The following is a 16,427-nucleotide window of genomic DNA, read 5'->3' as shown; positions in this document are numbered from 1 at the left end:
CTTCCAAACCGATTCGGACATGCTCTTGGCATCCATTATTATAAATGGAAATATTTTTGCTCACAACTGACAGGACAACAAACCAGCGAATTCAAATTCTGTGCCTGCTTGATTGGTGACGTTATAAACATGTAAATATTATTATTCTTGATTACCTTGGAGAAAAAAGAAAAAAGAACAAAAAGAAAACAAAAAAAAACCCAAAATAGGAAGAGCTCAATCCAATAATTTGATATCTTTTCTTAAATATTAATCACTCACTTTACACACTTTACCAACGCTTGTAAAATAATAATTAAAAAATGCTTCCTTTTTTAGGTAACGAATCATTTTCGTTAGCTGAAAATAAAATGAAAAGAAACAAGCAGTCACACCTTCAAATATTTAGAGATGTTTTTGTGCGAGTATTTGCGAGGTTTGATAACAATGCACAAACTTGGAGGGTAGAATTATTGTTTTAGCTGACATGCTGTGCAAAAATCCCCGAGTACCACTGAAGCAAATCGGATGGGAATTTCTGTAAGATGTAGTTATTACGTTGTAGTTTTATATCCTGAAAATGCATTTTGATTGATTCTTTATCTTTGAAGTTATCGTTGCTGAAATTCCGATTTTTTGTAATTTTTTTTTTTTTTGGGGGGGGGGGGGGAGGCGCGAGGGATCAATATTAACGGTTTCGAGATATTCTAAATAGCGCCAGCTACGTGTTATGTAAGCGGTCGATCGCGTACATAATACACAGATTTTGTGTGCAAAGTAGCTTTAGCAATAAAATTACAGTGTTCTTATATCTTGCAGCGCAGCAGATCTATGTTCTTGAAAATTGCACTGCTAACGCACGAAGAGGAGGAGACATTGATCAAGGAAAATGTCTGCGGAATCGCAAGGAGAGGTAAATAGCCATCACTTCCAAAAAACAATACATGTGTGGTGATATAAGTAAGCGGGTAGCATCCATCATGGTCAGCCAGAAAATGATACCATGTGCATGAAGTGTTGTCGAATGTGTCATTTTGTAGCGAGGACTCCCGTGCCAGCTGCTGGTGCAGCCGTCCAGCTAGCAATTTATCGTTTTCCCCACGCCGGCGGCTCTCCCGTGTCTGTTCATCAGCCACCGACGCCGTGCGTGATGCAGCATGCAGTGCATAGTACAGACTCTGAATCTCGTTCTTTTCCGTGGTGTAGGCTAACTGTCCGTAGTGTTGATTTTCATTGCCTTGGTTAGGACAGGGAGGTGGCTAGGGCTTGGTCATTGCCTTATTTTAGATTGTGTGGCCGATCATTATGTAAAGGAACTTAAAGCCAAAGGGGTTAATCAGGGAGGTAGCCGGTACGGTAGGCAGTACCATAAGTCTACAGATGGTCGAGTCTTGAGCATGTTGTCTGTTGAGCTAGAGGAGAGTGTCCAGGACTTACCTGCATGCTGCAGCTGCACTGGCTGCACATCTGGATGGCGTAGGCCCATTGATTCTATGGAACCTGGTGTAGACGTACACGTGACCAGTGGTGGATCCAGAGGGGGCGCAGTCGGCGCACGCCTCCCCCCCCCCCCTTTATTTTTCGTTAAAAACAAAAGAAGTGAAAATTTAAAAAAAAATGAAATGAAACCCGAAAGTGGCATCAGAAATGAATTAGTTGCACTTTGCAGTACACAGCACCCCCCCCCCCCCCCCCCTTTACAGAATTCCTGGATCCGGCTCTGGTAACGTTAGTGCGTTCATCCTCGACCATTTGAGGGCAGCACTTTATCGGAAGAAGAAGAAGAATGTTAGTTAAGGTTGTTGTTGTTGGGTTTTTTTTGCATAGTTAGGGTCATTGTACACACAACATCACTGAAATTCTATGAAATTCTTCTGCTCACGCGCCGCGTGCACACCAAGCAAAAATGCTCAAAGTTCTACAATGTTCTAACGGTAAAGTTCAGTAATCGATGCCAAATTTCGTAGCTATCGTTGTGAAATGAGAATGATGTCATTTGTTTACAACTCAAAGGCCTGAATTCAGGAAGGTGAAACCATGGTTTTTATGCAAATACAAAATATCTTCTGTGCCAAACACGACTGAAAGATTGCGTACGAATGTATGATGCCAATAAACGTCCACCTTGTGACAAATGATTGTTGATACACACATGTCAAATGTACACCTATTTCATGCTTGTTTTAGACTGTGGTCTAAATTTGTACCATAAGTTTAGACCATCTTTGTGAATTCAGGCCTTAGAGTCTAGTCATGCATTAAAAAAATGGCCTGCACCTCGCCAGCTGCGCCCCCATAGAAAAAGGACGTAAAAGACATGTTTGGGGGACCGTGATCAAACACATATTCCTTTACGCAGTGGCGGATCCAGAGGGGGGCGCACCGGGCACACGCCCCCTCTTTATTTTTTGTTAAAACAAAAGAAATAAAAAGAAAAAAGGGGGAGGGCACGTGCCCCTCCCCCCCCCCCTTTAATTTTGTAAAGGCGCCTCCCCTTTACGGATTCCTGGATCCGCCCCTGCTACATAGATTTAAGATTTCAAGAAATACTGGCCTGTTTTGCCCGAGTTTCAGTGGTTGTAGTAACCCTGCAAAGTTCCAAGCTTACTGTACATAGTCTCCCTTGTATTTGATCAGTGCGCTTTGTAGCCATTTTATGCAGGATGGTGGATTTAGGGCTTCTGGCGAGATGCGGGTGCCCCAGTATACTTTCTAGATGCCTAGAAGATAATATTTGTATTTTAGCCTAAATACTTCATTGGGACCTTGTCCTTGGTTTAAACAATAAATACAGAGCTCTGGGGCCCATACACAGGCCGCAGTTTGAGGTTGATACTATGCATGCAATGCGTTTGCGAAAGCCCTGGCTTGGTAACACCAACATGCCTTTGCTTCAGGAATTCAGAAAGCCCTCAACAACAATTATACAAAATTCATTTCTACATTTTTTTTTTTTTTTTTTTTTTTTTTGGGGGGGGGGGGGGTCAATCATTCACTTCTGGGCTTTGCAGCTGCAGACTTGGTGTTGTTCAACCAACCCTGTAGAGCTCAGAGATTCCAAGTTCAAAAAATTTTTATGAGTTAAATTTTCATGACTCGGCGTCTCAGCGCGTGTGAGCGAGGGAGCGAAGCAACTGAGCGGGGGAGGGGGGTTGTGGGAGGGGGCACAGTAGGGAGCTTTTTCAATTTTTAGCTCTTATAATGGTGCGATCTGGTGCATACTTAAGTGACTATTTTTTACTTATTTTGAAAGACAAAAGGGAAAAATATACCTTCAATTCCAACTGTCACTTTAATCCTTTGAGCTATGGTCCCATGCGTGAGAAAAATGGGTGCCATGCGTGAGATCGTGAGACGGACCCTAAATGTGTGAGTCTCACGCAGAATGCGTGAGACTTGGTAGCTCTGAGAGCTTTATAAGTACATTAGAGACACAGTGAACTACTTTTCTGAAGTTATGTAGCTTCCTCTAACACTGAAAAAAAGAGCAAATAAAAAAGGAATAAAAACTGCCAAGATATAGCTCAAGGGAATTATAGATGAAAAGATTTATCACTTAAAATTAAACATTGCAGTCAGTGCTATGATTGTTATGATTGTAGGGTCTCCAAACACATTCATTGAGGTGTCTTCACATCTCACACAAGCCATCGCAGTCACTTGCCGATCAAAACAGAATCAAACAAAACTCCACATTTTCTTGTAGGGTGCAGCCAACACCGCAGCTGTTGGGACCACTGCGTCTGCAGTAGCTGACGAAGCTACTGGTAGTGTGGAGACCGTCGAGACAGTCGCTGAAGTACCACGAGAGAAAATGGTAATGAAAAAAAAAAATCATATTTCACCAGTAATCCTGTTGTAGATTGTCTGAATCTTATCTGTATAGTGTTTCAGACATAGTCTTGTCACAACACTACAATGTGCAGTATTACAATGTACGTTGTTAATACACCATAAAGTTTTTTATGAGATTATAAATGCTATAAACTAGTGATAAGCTGTTCAGCATCATTGAGGTTTTATATTCTAGACTTATAAGTTGTTGGTTTTATATTTGTAATGTACAAGTAGCATGTACGACATTTTGTAATAGTGTCTGTCTGTGACCAAAGAGCAAAGGTAGGATTATTTGTGTTGCACAAAATCAAAACAATACGTATGTATGATTTCATTACATGTGCATCTCTATTTGCTTGGTTTAAATTGTCTGTATACTGCTTGTTCATTTTCTGCATATTGCAGTACTTTGTGATTTTGGCTGCGTTTATCATCTTTCCCCTGTTTTTAACGGCTTTCAAAAGCCATTTCCAAAGCCCCTTAGAATTGGCTTCCAAAATAGTTGCGTTTATCAACTCTTCACGAACACGATAACTGGCCTGTCACTGCACAGCTGCATTGCACAATTCGACCCGAGGAGAAGAGGTCATGATTCGTAACTGCAGTACAAAGCCGTTTCAAAACAGCTTTGCGTTTATCTCGCTTCAAAATGCTTCTAGAAACAGGTTTCTGCAAACCTGTTTAGGAAACCTGTTTCGGAAAGCACAAATTTGCGGCTTTCGAAAAGGCTTTCCGAAAAGACTTTCAAAACAGCTTTGTGTTTATCGTCTTGTAAAAATTCTCTGAAAGCCGTTTGGAAAACCTCTTTCTGCCAAGAAAAAGAGCACCCTAGGTCTTTCAAACAGCTTTGTGTGTTTCCTTTGTTATGATAGAAAGCAAAGACCAGTAGCCACAAGCATACCTCAGATTAACAATGAGAAAAAACAAAAACAACAACTTGAACCAGAGCTTTGTTTTTCTCTGCATGGCGTAAATCCTAAGCCTTTCTATTTTTCTTGAAAGTTAATTGTTTTTTAAATCAGTTTAGTAATTTGCGACTGTATCTTGTGAATATGGTTCACAACATATCTAAGATATTATTGATATTTATATCTCTCTTTTTTTTTTAAAGATATGTGTGCCTATGATATGTTTTATTTAAAGATTGAGACAGCGATAAAATTTCTCCTGAACCATCAAGTCCGGTCCAGTCCCTTGGTTCAGAAGCAGGCATTCCTCCGCAAGAAAGGTGAGATCTTTGTGGATCTTGCTTATTTTTCAGAATTAATAAGATTCTGTGAAAATTGTTTACTATGTGATGCTACTCAAGTCAGATGATAACCGGGTAGCACTGGGCAACATGGTCATAAGTAGTAAAATGGCAGAATGAAAAGATTTCCATTTATAATTGATTGCTTGAACCTCAGAAGTGCCACAGAAGTGATGCCTGGGCTCCAATGAATCAGTTCATTTGTGAATCTTTTATGTAGCTGTGGAAAAGCACCTTAGATTATGCACTGAAGTCTTTATTTCCTTTCAAACATAGAGGAACTATACCATGTATTGGCTATATGGAAAAAAAAATGTTGCCATCAATTGGTAAAAAGAATGCAAATTCAGATGCCAAGTCTGTGTTAGGCCCTACTACAGAAAACTTTCCCTCCATATTCAAGTTAACAATTTTCATAGTTTATTAGATGTAATCGTAAATGGAAAAATTGATAGCAACTGCTAACAGCAGTTGAATAGTGAAAGCGTCATTTTGAATGGACAAAATGTGAAATGTTTGACATATTTTCATAAAACAGTGATATTGAGGACAATGAGATCAGCTAGTGCAAGAAACAAGCAAGTCAAAATCTCAGTTCTTAAGTTTGGAATGGTTGAGAAAGTTTTTGAAGTTACCCTTCCTTATGTATGTCTTTTGTGGTTGAAGGTCTGACAGAGAAAGAGATTGAGATAGCTGTGGAGCGCTCCGGAACCAGACAGGATGTGCCAAAACCTGCCACCCAACAGACCCAACAGACACCTCAGCAAACACAGGTTCCCATGGCAATGCATCCTGGGGTCCCACCCCAACAGCAACACCAAATGAGTGAGTAGATGCTTTGAAAATATATTCTGACAGAGATAAAATAAAATAAAATATCCCTTCTTTGTTAAACCCATCGAGTCCATGGGAAATTTTCCTTAAGATATTCTCTTGTTGGCATCAAATTGGCGACTCCGTGTGCTTTCTTGAATTTATTTCTTACTGTAATGTATGTACCATATATTTGGTAAGACTAGAATGTTTGCAAATTGGGACATATCAACAATGTCGTTAATGGTTACATTTGTGATTTTGGAGTGCAGTAATTGAAGGAGCAATGTATGTCTGCACATTGCATTCGCGTCGGGATCAGAGTTTTCAAATATTTTTGTGTGTTTTTGAATCCCAAAGGGTCTTGACTCACAGAAATCACCAAAAAATTTGAACCCTGCTAAGTGTATGGTGTATCAATATGTAGAGGAATAAGGAATAAATATTCTGTAAATACAATGTAATTATAATGGTCGAATGAATTGATCTGCAGTTTGTACTTTTTCGAGCCTTGATACATAAGTTGTATGTACATGATATGTTGTTGTTAAAGCATTTTCCCCTTTAGGAAACTTTCAATCAAGATGTTACATGTGAAAATTTGCCTTTTGTGAGGTGATTGAAAATAATGACACTACAACAAGCAACTATATTATAAGAAGCAAAGAACAATTTGTATTGACTATGATTTGTATTTACGTGCTTCTGTGCTGAGGGTTGGCTGGTATTGATTGTTAGTTTGTTTAATTGTTTGTTTGCTACCCTCTATGTTCAGTGCCTTATATGCAGCCTCCCCCGCCCTCACGAGTCAGCACATGGCGGGATTACGTGGCCATAGCAGTTATCATCAGCGGGGTGTCCTTTGGGCTGTACAAGCTCATCATGGTAAGGCATGAAAAAAACAAAAAACAACAACAAAACTTCTGTCTGTGCCCATGTACATATCTGCACTGTAACATGCTTCATCAGCTTTTGGTCCCCCCCCCCCCCCCCCCCCCCCCCCCCCGTCCTTACTGAATACAGTGCGCTTCCATTTTAAACGGACATGGTTAAAACAAAATTACAATGCAGTAAAATTCAGGTCCCCAAATTATTATCTATGTATCTCTATTTTAATACAATATTTGTTCGGCTATAACAACATTTTGATATAACAAAGGAAAAATTACCCGTTCAGAGGACTTTGTTGTAATGCCTACGGGATTAAAGTTATAATTTTCTCTGCAACTCCAAGAGATGAGAGAATTCACAAGCACATTACAAAGCCATAGTGATGCATGAAGAATCGGGAATGATTCAGAGTCGTTGGCTGAGAATGAGAAGGGCGTTAAGGTGCCTTGAACACTATGGATTTAGTGGCAACTTAACACCCTTATCATTCTCAGCCGACAAAGTGATCCATTGCCAAACAACTCTATTTACCCATGCATAAAGCTGTAACATGGCACACCCTTTACATTAGCTTTTGATTGATTCCACCCCCTCTCCCCTCTCCCCATACTTAAGTCCTTACTTTCATTGATTCTATTTAACGCTCACTGCTTTACAGAAATTCATCACTCCATGGCTCAAGAGCCGGAAGGAGGAGAAGGGAAAGAATGGAAAGAATTGAAGAATCCATCAAAGAACTGAACAAGAATGTTGCTGACACAGGTATGTGGCGGTAGTGGTTGCAATTGTGACATTAAAGGGATGGTATAGTATTGGTGGAGATAAGGATTGGGCTTTTCACTTTTGCTAGATATCTAGAAATCACTCATGAAATAGTACAGACCATATCATTCTAAGAGGAATTCAAAGTTTATCAGATGAAGATCGGTTTGGAATGACTGAGACATCCAAAAACAAAATTAAAACAACGAGACCATAATAAAAGCTGGGTCCCACCCTTTTATTAGAAATTGCTCTGTTTTGGATATCTCGGCCATTTCCAAACCAATTTTCATCAAATAAATGGTGAATTCCTTTTGGAATCACATGCTCTTTCATATTTCATAAGAGGTTTCTCGTTATCTCATCAAAGAATGTTAGAATCCTGAAGTTAGGTCTCAACCAAAACCATACGATCCCTTTAACCCTTTCTTTGCTGTGAGTGAAGATTGATGCAAAAAAAATCCTCATAGTGGTGTACACGCTGTCCAAAGTCTATGGCAATGAAAGAGTTAAACTGAGGAAATTACCGTAGTGTAATGAAAACAAGGTGTTAGAGAGGAATACAAAAATTGAGGGTTTTCCCCCATAATTCTGTTCTGTGTTGTTGAAGGTTGCAAGGCAACTACAGTACCTGTACAATCTGTCTCAAACTTGACCCCTTTCCAAAGTGATCTTCCCACTGTTTGAAGGCAAAGTGAATCCCAACTTATTCACCCTCTTGTTAAATCCATTATCATCATTGTCTTTCTAGTCATGTTACTTGTGCAACTGTGTGCATCTTAATGGCAGGCATCCATCATTACATTTCTTCAGTCCCATGCCTTATATAACGGGCAAGTGTCTCCGTAACTGCTCTTTTGAGTCTGCTATATTTTGTGTGAGAGTGTTGGCAGCCCCTGATTGGCTTGCTCCTCGTGTTAGATGAAATCTAAGACATTTGCTGTAGGAAGTGTGTCAAGGACTAAATTCTCCGAAGAGATGTGCAAATTTTAATCACATGACAAAGACAGCCTGTGTTTTTCAAAAGTCCTGGAAGGATGTCATAAGAGATGAAATGCTTTCTTAGATGTCACAATGTCCTTCAAACTTTATGTATATAAAGTTGCATGTATCCATTTTGTCTCTTTCTTTTCATAAAAAAGAGATACGTGTATAGCCAGCGAGAAAATCCTGATGTACTCTGTTAAAAATTGGAGTAAACAGTCTAAAGGAAAGTTGAAAACTAAACATGAAAGATCAAAGAATATGGACCTTTGTCCAGTGATGAAAAGAAGTATGCAAAGTACAGCTGCTAATCCCCTTCTGCATCTTATCAGATATTGTCGTAAACTTCTAAAAATATGTTTTCATTTAGCAAAACACATACAATATGTAACCATTCTCTGCTTTGTAATGGATAAGATTATGGTTTAGGATAAGTATGCACACATGTATTTCTCCCTGGTAGTGAGCCTGCAGTGGGAATTCCCTTAAATCTGTAGTACAAACTGCATGTACATGTAGGATACCCAAAGGTCAAAGTCCAGTTAGATACTTGGAGAATATTGTTTGGATTACTGACTGCTGAGTGACAAGTAATCCACTTGAGGGGGGGGGGGGGGGGGGGGTTGGGGGTTGGGGTGGGGGGAGGAGGAGGAGGGGAAGTGGGAATGTTTTATTTCTAAAACCCACTAGTATAGCTGGATTGGAAATTCATCTACTTTAGGCCATGAGGCTCGTGTATACTCTGTGTAAACACTATGGATCAAGGGATTAATGCAGCATGTTGATAATAACAGGTCCAAGGTACCTGGTCATTTTTTTGTCATCAACTCCCAATGCGCTGACCTTGTGATGTGCACAAATTAGACCTGTTCACATCTGAAATGAACAATTTTGAAAACTCAGTGATTTTAATGCTATGCAAAGGCTGTGACTGCTTGTGTGTGGAGACATACAAAGAATTGTGAACTCTCGAAATACGTATTGCGATACGAAAATTGGTCCAGCTTGATGTTGTTTTGAAACTCTTGTGATGACTTCACTGTACGGGTTGTGTGAATGGCTTGCAAAAAAATCTGTAATATTTTTAATGCAATAATACAACTCACCATCCTAGTTCCGTAGAATTGGAGGCCCAGGGTTGCGCTCTGGTCATTGTTAAAGGTATTAGCCCACATTTGTAAACCTGCAGCAATTGGTCTCATAGTTAGCATGGAGTTTGGGTATGATTGCAGTAACACCTGTGCAAAATTTCGTTCCAATTAGTCCATTACTTTCATAAAAATAAATGAAAATGCACCGTAATCCGTATGCATGCGTATAACGCTCGCTAGCTCCAGTCCACGTACATGTTACATGAACAATGTACGTAGCTATAGCCCGCGTTCGTAATTCGATTTTGGGTCGGGTTGACCCGGTTTGAAAATTGATTTTAAAACGATGATTTTCTCTCTTTTATCGAATGGTATAGACAAAGAGCGACAGGTGAGGTATGTTACTGTTATAACTTGTACTTGAAGTCATATTGGACCTGTTCTATGCAGTTTTGATTTTCGTGGGTTTGCAAATGTGGGCTAGTACCTTTAAGGCATGTGAAGTCTAGGGAATCATAGCTTCTTTGTGTGAATGCAATTTTTGTCAACATTCCAGATCCCCATTGTCCTGACCTTGTGATAAACACACATTGTGAATGCAAAGGAGTGTATTTAAAGTAAAGGGTTGCCTTGGCTTTTGTTTATTTTGATTTGAATGGCTGTGATTACATTCATTGCTTTGAGACAAAGTGATTGGCCCTGACAATATGGTTCGGGTGTATGGGGTAAAACTGTGGTGTACATGCCAGGCTCTTTTCACTGATAAAATTAGCAAGTATCAATGTTAGAGCATCAGACTGATGAAATACACATGTATCGATAAAATAGAAACTTCAGAAAACGTGATATGCTGTGTTACCTAACAGGCTGTTCAAGCTCAGTAATATTTTATTCTTTATTTTTGTGGTAGATTACAGAGCAGGGATATACTTGAAGGGTATAAGTAATGGTTTCTATGTCTTTTCTCTTTCCCTTTCCTTCACTTTCCAAACAACCAACAAACTCGCCAAACATCCAACCAACCAACCAACCACCCAACCAACCAACTGTCCAACCAACCAACCAACCAACCAACCAACCAACCAACTAACCGGCCAACCAACCTACCGACCGACCATCTGACCGACCGACCGACCGACCGACCATCCAACCAACCAACCAACTGTCCAACCACCTGACCAACCAACTGACCAATCAACTGACCAACCAACTGACCATCCAACCAACTAATTTACCAACCAACTATCCAACAAATCAACCCATGGAACAAAAAACAGTTGCATCACTAGAGAAGTCCGTTGGCACCATCCAGGCTCTACTGGAGAAACAAGACACACAGGTGCAGGCCATCAATGCCGAGGTGCTATCAAGCAAGGCACTGGCCAACAGCCGGCGCAGCACGGACACCACCGAGATCAAAGCAGAAATAGCTTCACTGAAGGACTTCTTCTAAACAGGTACATATTACATATCATTACTTCTGCAAAAAATGATAATGATGATGATGATGATGATGATGATGATGATAATAATGATAATAATAATAATAATGATGATAATAATAATAATAATAATAATAATAATAATAATAATAATAATAATAATAATAATAATAATAATAATAATAATAATAATAATAATAATAATAATGATAATGATAATATAATGATGATCATATGTATTTAAGCTGTTATTTTCGCGAATTTTGGGAATAACAGTTGGATCACGAATTTAACAACACGCAAAAATGTCTCCGTGTGCTACGATAATGCATACCATTACGTTAGCATCGGCGTCACTTTGCAAAACAACATCTCGCGAGAATATGTCTGTATTCGAAAATGACAGCTTATACAGTAATACTACTACTACTACTAAAAATAAAATAGATAAGAAATAATGAATAAAACTGCACATTGACCTTTGCTTTTTCTGTGGCAAAGTTGCCAATTTGCCCTCAATTTGCCACTTTGAGAAAAGTGAAATATTCCTTCTTATCCTGACATAGGAGCATTAAATCTTTCCTGAATTTGGACATAGTTTTCCCATTTAGCTGCATGTGACACAAAAGTGTTTCCCTGAAAACTTCTAGAATCTTTCAGAGTTTGATGTTTGATGCTGGCAGCCCTGCTATGGATGCACAAATTCAGTAATGCATTATTCTCACGTTTGAATGGTAAATTTTTGAATGGTAAACAGCATCACTCAATCACTAGTATTCGCCATTGATGTCGTAGCAAATAATCCCATGAAATAACTTTTCATTTGTGACTCTTCACCACAAAACCAACAAAAACTCACCAAACATGGATAATACAGATTCTGAAAGAGCAGACTCTAAGCTTTAAAAGGGTGTCATGCAATACATATGGACTTTCCTAACGTACATGTATCAAAATAATGGACTGAATGTACACACTCTGGTAAAGTGTTTACTGAGAATAGAGGCTTTGAAGTATAGGGTCTATTCATGGGCTTAATCTCTCCAAGCTGTGCACTGTGCAATGAATGGGACAAAGAACAGGATGTAAAACTCTGTAGCAACCGCAGTGATAGGATTATGGGATCAGGCTGAAATTTTGCACACCCAAGAAACACCTTTTTTCATGACTGATACTAACTTGCCCGTTAACGATCGCCCCATCACTGTACAGGCATGCTAACCTAGAAACATTGAACTGCACATTACTTCCAAATGAATATGAGACAATTCTGAAGCAAATAATTTTCACACAGCAATAGATATATAATGTACTCTTAAATGAATCCCACAAGGATTGGAACAATCATCCCCCAGCATTCCCACTGATTCTCACTGATCAGTTGCTAGCCATCCCCTTTAATACTGCAAGCATCTTTTAGTATTTTGTGCGTACATTTTCTTTTGTATTACAAATACTTGGAACTAATTTTGCCATTTCAAGCCCAGTAAACACTAAGGAAGCACTAATTCTATATTTCTTAAATTTTATATTTTTCTTTTCTTTTCATGGAATGTCCTACATTGTATATTTGTACAGAGAGTATCTTTAAGCTGTCGATTGTAGTTTCCACGACCCTGTTGACCCCTAACCCTTTTGATGTAATTTTGTCTTCTAGACACCAGTTTCCAGCCACACCACAGCGGTCCCAAATCCCCGCCTGGCAGCGGGGCGGTGCCGAGTCTTCCACCAAGGGTGGTTCCTCCCCACCCTCCTCTTCCGCAGGGGAATCCACAAATAGGAGATCCCCATCATCCTCGCCCCCTCCCACCGAGGAGCCCGTGATCAATGGGGAGCCGTCTGCCGTCCTGACCGCAGCCGCGCCTGTGAAGGAGCCAGTCCGAGAGGTCATCGCAGAGAGCGAGAGCCAGGAGACGAGTTCGGCGGCAGCTCACGACAACGCGACGGAGAGCCAAGCCACGCCCACCGTGAATGGGGCGTCATGAACGTCCCGGATGGGAGTGTCCCAGGGCATGGTCACGGGCGTGGTCACCGCCCTGGAACTCTTCCTGCGTGCTCTCCACGACAGATCATTGGTTGACTGATAATCGAATCCTTTTGATCCACTTGTGCAATTCAATCATGTGAAATCAGATCTTGAAATTTTGATGAATGACAAACTCATCACGTTTTGCACTGAATTAGGGTGGAAAAAAGAATCCTACTTGCCACACTGATAGATCACATGGATGATTAGGCTTGTGACGACTTATGAAGACTTGCCATCAACCAGTTTGAATGAGAGAGAGCCACAAATGCTACCACCATTGACCAAGGCTTGTTGTTACAAGTTGGACTGCATGTATTTTGCCACCAGTCCTGCTCAAGTTCTGCATTTCCTTTGTGCCTTTAAATCTGTTTTGTTGGCTCATTTTTTATTCAAGTCCTGATGAATCATCAAACCAGTCAGGACAAAAACTTTGTCTGTTTTGAGGCCCAATGTAAGAAATGTGATTTAGTATAGAAAATTTGTACACTGAATGTTGCATAATGTTAACATGGCAGGTATACCAGTGATGCCATTTCTAGTATGATATACTGGTATAGTCCTCATTAGCTCACATGATATTGGTATGCTTTAACAAGTTCCTGAATCAGGGTCAGGATGAGGTTATGTACAGCGATTTCAGCAGAGCCAAATCACACTTGAGAAAGTCCTTAATTCCCAAACCTATGCTTTAATGTAAACTGAAGCAAGTGACATCCAAAATATGCTTAGATTTTTTTTTATAAACTCTATCCAGTGATGATTAAATTTAGAAAATTACCAGGACAGATTTTTTTCTTTTTTTTTTTTTTTTTTTTTAAATTAAAGTTGTGAGAACTGGGCCCTGTTTTATGAAGAGTTAAATTGATTATGTAGTTGATTTCAACTGTAAGTCTCTGGCAGTCTGTGTGGTAAGGAAATTTAAAATTGATTTTATCTTCTGATAGCACGGGGCCCTGTTCACTGTGCAGAGAGCACAGAGTATGATATTGTTAACAGTGCCAGCAGACCGACTTAAATGTTTAGCTGGTGCAGTTTGTCACTTGCTTCCTTTTGTCAAAGTAGGACAGTAATTCATTGCACACACTTAAATGTCTATTCAAAAGACATTGTGCAAAAAGAGACCAACTCCAGCATTGTCCTGTCAGTGACCTGACATTTTGTTCCAACAAGCGGCATTTCCTTTTCCTGCTATCAAACATCACCAGATGCAGCATATTAAAAAAACAGAAAGCACAAACAAACAAAACAACGAAAAATGGGAAAGTGGCTGTTTTGCCTTTTATTTTTCTTCTTTCCATGTGCCACTTATTACCAGTCTCAATTCAAACTATCAGAGCTTAGTAGATGAAAGGTGCAGATCAAAATGTACAAAATATGTACCAATTAGAATTGGATTTGGAAAGTGGTTCTTGAATTTCTACTTACTGGGTATTTGTTCAGGAATAGAGTGATCTAAATCTGTTCAGATTTGTAATAATCTCCTGAGCTGCAGCTGCTTTTAGTAGTCCTGTTGCCTTCCAATATTTGGACAGTATTATGGATGATTTGAAATGTTTCCTTACAATTATTAATATTGAATATAGTATGTGTGAAGAGATTTCATACTGAAATGTCATTGATTTGCATATTAAGATCGCAGAAGGTCAATGTCTCAGGAAAGAAGTCATTACATTTTGCTACTCGGTATTTAGTCTGTGCAGAACAGGCCTTTCAATAGCTGGCCTAATTCTCCGTATCGCATATAGCCGATATCAAGCGATATCACCTTGCGATACCGATATCTGATCGATCGTTCTTGGGAAGTAAACTTCCTGTTTTGCAGTTTTACCCACGTCACGTCCTTCATCTATGGATATTTTCCATAATTTTGATGTTTTGCATCATCAGCCCGGTATTGGGCTGCTCCGCAGAAGAATTCCCTTCATCAAATGTAAAGTTACAGATTAGAAAATAATTCTATTATTTGACAGATTATAAGACAGAATTTGATACGATATGTGAATACTAGTACTTCGGCGTTCAATGTGCATTAAAGCGTACATTTACACATCACGCGTTCGTAACCGGAAGTTTATATCCCAAGAATTAAAGGTTAGAAAAATTTGAGTGCCACAAGCGTTCAGATTCGGAGAGCTATATGAGATAGGGAGAATTACAAAGTCATCTTGTAGACATTCCTTGCAAAAAAAAAAATAAAAAATTGAAGGAGTGCCATCAGCAAGTCTCTCTGCAGGATGGTAAGAATGTGATCTTTATGTTATCTCTTTCTCATCACAATAATTGTCACATGTCGGGGCATCATGTAAAAATGTTAGCTGCATCCATCACAAATGTATTAACAGTCATGATTTTGAAATCTCGTATGAATGTTTGTGCATTTTCAATGCAATACACTTAACGTAACTTCATAATGTGGTGATCAGTTTTGTAGACAAAAGGTAATGTGATCATATATGTATAATATACCTTTTGTTTTAGAGTTTATTTTATTTCATTGATTTTTTTCTTTTGTAAAGTACATTGCACTCGTCCCAATTCTTGCTAAGTTTTGAGCCATGCGACCCTCCTTTTATCAAGTACAGTGGACTCCCGTTGTAACGAAGTCCTTGGGACCGGCAGTTTTCGTTCATTATATCAAAATTTCGTTATAACTGAACAAATAAACAATTAAAATACATAGAGTGGATAATAATGTGGCCTGATTTTTTACTTCATTGTCACCGGGATTTTGTTATAACCTTGTTTGTTATAACGGGAGTGCACTGTACAGGTATTTTGTTTTATGAAGGACAATGCAAGTGCAGTACTCATGGAGCCTCCACATGTTTACCTGTGATTTATTTTCAGTGAGGAAGCTGTGTGATGAATATCTCTGGACCTACTTCAGAGTTGTATGCCAGACTAAGTTTAATTGCTGTACAATGTATTTTTATTGAGCTTCATGAGCTTAGGAATACGTCCACACTGTGAGTACTGTGTATGTGTGTGCATAACAATACCTGCATATTATTAGCATATCTCCAAGTTTTGGCCAATTTACTGTATTTGAAATTTGGTGGTACAATATGTACTTGTGACACTTGCAATTACTTAGGAATACAGTTATCTTTCGCGCCAGAGTTACCAAGTCGTTGGTAATGTTTGCCATGAGCAAGACTGCAAGAAAGGTGAGGATAATACACTGCTAAATATGGTACATGTACAATTGTAATGTGACCATGAGTAGTAAAATGAAAGACTTCTGCATGGTGTTGTTGGATTCTGTCATGAAAGAAATGTAACTTTACATAATAAATAAATGCTCTATCTGGAAAAAAAAGAAGAAAGAATGCAAATGATTTTATTATCAA

At 39.2% G+C, this 16,427-nt stretch overlaps 1 protein-coding gene across 1 annotated transcript; it reads left to right on the top strand.

Annotated features, from left to right (window-relative positions):
• Window positions 1-808: 808 nt before the first annotated feature.
• Window positions 809-13,712, top strand: LOC140238997 (peroxisomal membrane protein PEX14-like). The gene is given in 10 exon segments (XM_072318892.1): window positions 809-892; window positions 3,686-3,796; window positions 4,960-5,044; window positions 5,732-5,890; window positions 6,654-6,763; window positions 7,428-7,469; window positions 7,471-7,531; window positions 10,884-11,042; window positions 11,045-11,063; window positions 12,706-13,712. Coding segments are annotated over 10 exon segments (1,098 nt in total). The 5' UTR covers window positions 809-868; the 3' UTR covers window positions 13,034-13,712.
• Window positions 13,713-16,427: the final 2,715 nt, after the last annotated feature.

Source organism: Diadema setosum, chromosome 15, assembly GCF_964275005.1.
Source record: "Diadema setosum chromosome 15, eeDiaSeto1, whole genome shotgun sequence".
In the NCBI taxonomy this organism is placed as follows: domain Eukaryota; kingdom Metazoa; phylum Echinodermata; class Echinoidea; order Diadematoida; family Diadematidae; genus Diadema; species Diadema setosum.
Note: the sequence above shows the minus strand (reverse complement) of the source record. Positions and strands in the feature narration are given on the sequence as shown.